This window comes from Cryptomeria japonica, chromosome 10 (genome assembly GCF_030272615.1).
Source record: "Cryptomeria japonica chromosome 10, Sugi_1.0, whole genome shotgun sequence".
Taxonomy (NCBI): Eukaryota; Viridiplantae; Streptophyta; class Pinopsida; order Cupressales; family Cupressaceae; genus Cryptomeria; species Cryptomeria japonica.
The window spans coordinates 793846668-793850350 of NC_081414.1; the positions used below are offsets into that span (position 1 = coordinate 793846668).

At 36.1% G+C, this 3683-nt stretch overlaps 1 protein-coding gene across 1 annotated transcript; it reads left to right on the plus strand.

Annotated features, from left to right (window-relative positions):
- Positions 1-839: 839 nt before the first annotated feature.
- Positions 840-2049, plus strand: LOC131033910 (enoyl-CoA delta isomerase 1, peroxisomal-like). The gene has a single exon (XM_057965216.2). It carries the CDS (start codon positions 1090-1092, stop codon positions 1792-1794), a length of 705 nt encoding a protein of 234 aa, XP_057821199.2. The 5' UTR covers positions 840-1089; the 3' UTR covers positions 1795-2049.
- The last annotated feature ends 1634 nt before the right edge of the window (positions 2050-3683 follow it).

Sequence of the window (3683 nt, forward strand, 5' to 3'; positions counted from 1 at the left end):
GTTTCTCATTACAAACAGGTATTCTAAGTAAAATTTATATGCAAAGAAAAGAGTATATAGAATAAACATGCCTTAGTTAATAGTGTGAGATACAAGACCATTGAAATTCTTGAAGTATCTTGTGACTCTTTCTTTTCGATTGATAAAGTTCAAGATATTATTAATTAAATACCAAATAATAAATTGAAATGAATACCTTTCTTTATGAATTTTATAAAATTCTTCTAGACATATAATGACATGTTATCTTTCTAAGAAGAATTAGATAAATTAACAAAAACAAAGAGGACCACGTACACACGACAATGAAGACCAGTCAATTTACAATATATTTATTGATCTTTTCCTTCAAAACTTTGATCTCAAAACCAGGATTTTTACTTCCTTTTTTCTAACATGAAAAATGCAGTTCTTTTCGCTAATATAACTATCTATGTGTATAAAAAAAGTAACCTGGACCTGGAGTAATCCCATTCCCGATTAAAAAGTCATTCATTAGCAGTAACGTGGACTGAGTTTGCTTGTTCGGTGACTGTAAATTTTGGAACTTTTGTCGGTATTCAAAAAATTAGGCCTGAAAAAATCGAGGATTTAAAAACACATCATGCAACATGATCACCACACTCTTTTTATCTTCTTCGAAGGTGAAACAACACGTGTAACATGATCAACACACATTTTTTTCTCTTCTTCGAGGGTTAAAAACACGTGCAACATGAACACACATCTTTTTCGAATTTTAAAGTTCAATTCAATATAGCCAGATTCTTTATATAAACAGACAAAACTATAAAGTCAATAATTTATCTTCCCAATCCTCCCCCAATAAAATATATACGACGGTCCAATCATCCTCACCGCTCGTGCTAACGAAACAGAAAATTGTCTACCATAAGTCCAAGTTACTAGACCAAAACACGGATAACTAACAGTCTTTGTGGAAGCCTCGCGAGCGGACAGGATTCACCTACCAGACAGGAGCTCCCCTATTAATGATATTTCCCCATCTGCACCTTTCTGCATTGCTGCCTTGATTTGTTTGCGAAACCAAGGAAGCAAGCCTCGTGAGGGAGTGTAGAGACACTGAAAATGTGCAGCCTAGAGAAGAGAGGAAAGGTGTATATCTTGACCTTCGTGGGTGACGGCGAGCACAGGTTTAATCCCACAACATTCGATGCCATCTCTGACGCCCTCAAACAGGTGGAACAATCGCCAGACGCAGCAGCCCTGGTAACCACCAACGCAGGCAATTGCTTTTCCAACGGCCTCGACCTGGGATGGATCGCCGAGAGCCCCCACGACCGCTTTGACATAGCAATACAGAAATTAGAGGATATGTTCGCAGCCTTCATGAGGCTCAGCATCCCCACCGTGGCAGCCATCTGCGGGGACGCGGTGGCGAGCGCCTTCATGTTGGCTCTGGCCCACGATTACCGCTTCATGGCGCAGGGGTGCTCCGAGCTCTACCTGTGCGAGCTCGATCTTGGCTTGCACATCCCCGAGAGTATGCTGACGTTGGTTCGGAGCAAGCTGCAGCCCGCAGCCCTGCGCGATGTGGTGCTGGGCGCCAGCAAGCTGAACGCGCAGGTGGGCTTGGAGAGAGGGATTTTGGACGGCGTTTTCGAGGACTCGGAGCGGACTTTGGAGGCGGCGATTAAGGAAGCGGAGAAACTGGCGGCCAGGGGATGGAAGAGGGAGATCTACCGTGGCTTCAGGTTGGCTACATTTCCTGGGGTTGTGGAGGCGCTGGATACTCATGTTCCCTATCGCATACCTGCTTCTTTCAAGCTCTGATGCCCATTTTAGTTAACCCAGATTTCTATTTTAGGAATCTTTCCCTTTGCGATGGATTGGTTACAGTAAACTTTTTGCGAAAGAAAATGTCAGACTTGGAAAGAACACTTTTGGTAAAGTTATTTGTGATTTGATGCCTAGTATTAAGATATTTTAATTAGTTGAGAGTTTGACATAACTAGCTTGTACGGAAGTGAGAATGTAATGTTTCATAAGCATTTAAATAATATATTGTAGAATATTTAAATAAGTATCTATTTGGGGTTATTATTAAGAAAATAAGTTTATTTTTTACATTATTTGTATTTTCAATTTTTGAATTTGATATTAGAATTCCATAGTTAAAATCATAGATGGGTGAAGTGATTTCTAATCTTCTTTAAAGACTTGTTAAAGAGAGCAAGCATACAACATAGATTGTCAATTTGTTTAAATTGATCACAATAAATAAAGAGTTTTAATCATTTGTTTGAGTGGGTGAATTCAAGTTCTACAAAGTTCACAATCCATGCTAATATTCAATTATTTGCTTCTGGATTCGATTGTGCATACCAATTATTTTTTATCAATGTTTTAATCACTTTTTGTGATTCATCTTTCATCTCCTTGATATTCTTGTTCATCCTAATGATGAATCACAAAGAGCGGATTCGAAACGTTGATGAGAAAAAAATTGGTATACACAATCGAATCTAGAAGCAAATAATTGAATAGTATGGTGGCAGTTAAGGATGTTGTTTGCAACCAATTTTGTTGAAAGTGTATTAAATTTTTTATTGGTTATTTTTCTATGGAAACAACAACAAAAATTATGTTAATTTCTTGAGTGTTTTTCTTGATAAATTAAAGCATTTCATGTAAAATTTCCTTTTGAAAAATAGAGTTAATGTTTCAAATGTTTCAAAAAGAGCATTAATAACTAATAAGGTATTAATAAGGGATGAAAATGATTAATTTTATCAGATTTCCACAATCCATTAGTTAATCACCAAGTTGCTTCTTCAGTTGATGATGGATCATAGAGTGTGATCCAAAACAATGATGCAAAAAAGGACACACTTAAATTGCAAAAATTTATAAGCTGAAAACTATAAAGTAATATTTCATCAAATTTATGTTTGAATATTCGATGATACATTCTACACGTGACAGCCCAAAAATTCTCTTACAAACACTATTTAAATTTAATTAAAACATCCTATCCTGGAAAAGCTATCTAATATGTTTCTTTTGTAAGAGGAGATTGTTCCCAACAATTCCGTGTACAGCTAATTTAAAAATACATTAAATAGAAATATATAAATAATTCTACAAAATGTCTAATAATCTATTTAAAATCTCCCTTCTATACTACAATAATTTTTAAAATATTGATCATATTCTATAATAAAAATGACTAAATATGATTATACAACCATCAAATCGAAGTCCTCAAATTTCCACTTTAACTTTTTTTAACGACTAATTGGATTATTGTCTCTTCATTGTAAGAAATGAAAGTGTATAGATGGTTTGAATTCGAGGAATCTTTTGTATCCAATTAAAATTGATTTCATCCATAAATGTCTTTCTGTGGACACCCAGAGGTGTCTTCTACAGTCACAACATAGATAGAATGAGTTCGTGGACACGCTTAACTAGAGTATGCTGGTTAAACCGTGTGGCCCGTTTTGCCCATTTAACTTTCCGTCTCCGTTCTGTCTTGCGTTGCATTCGTCTGACTCTCCACAGTGATAGTAACAGAGACAAGTAAGTTTAAATTTCAATTATGAACCTGCATCTCCTGTTCGCAACAAGGGTCTAGTACTTCTGCCACGCATTTCCATTTCAATTAAAGGTTTTGGGATAGAACGAACAAAGCTTGAAAAAATGGCAACTCTGATATGAAA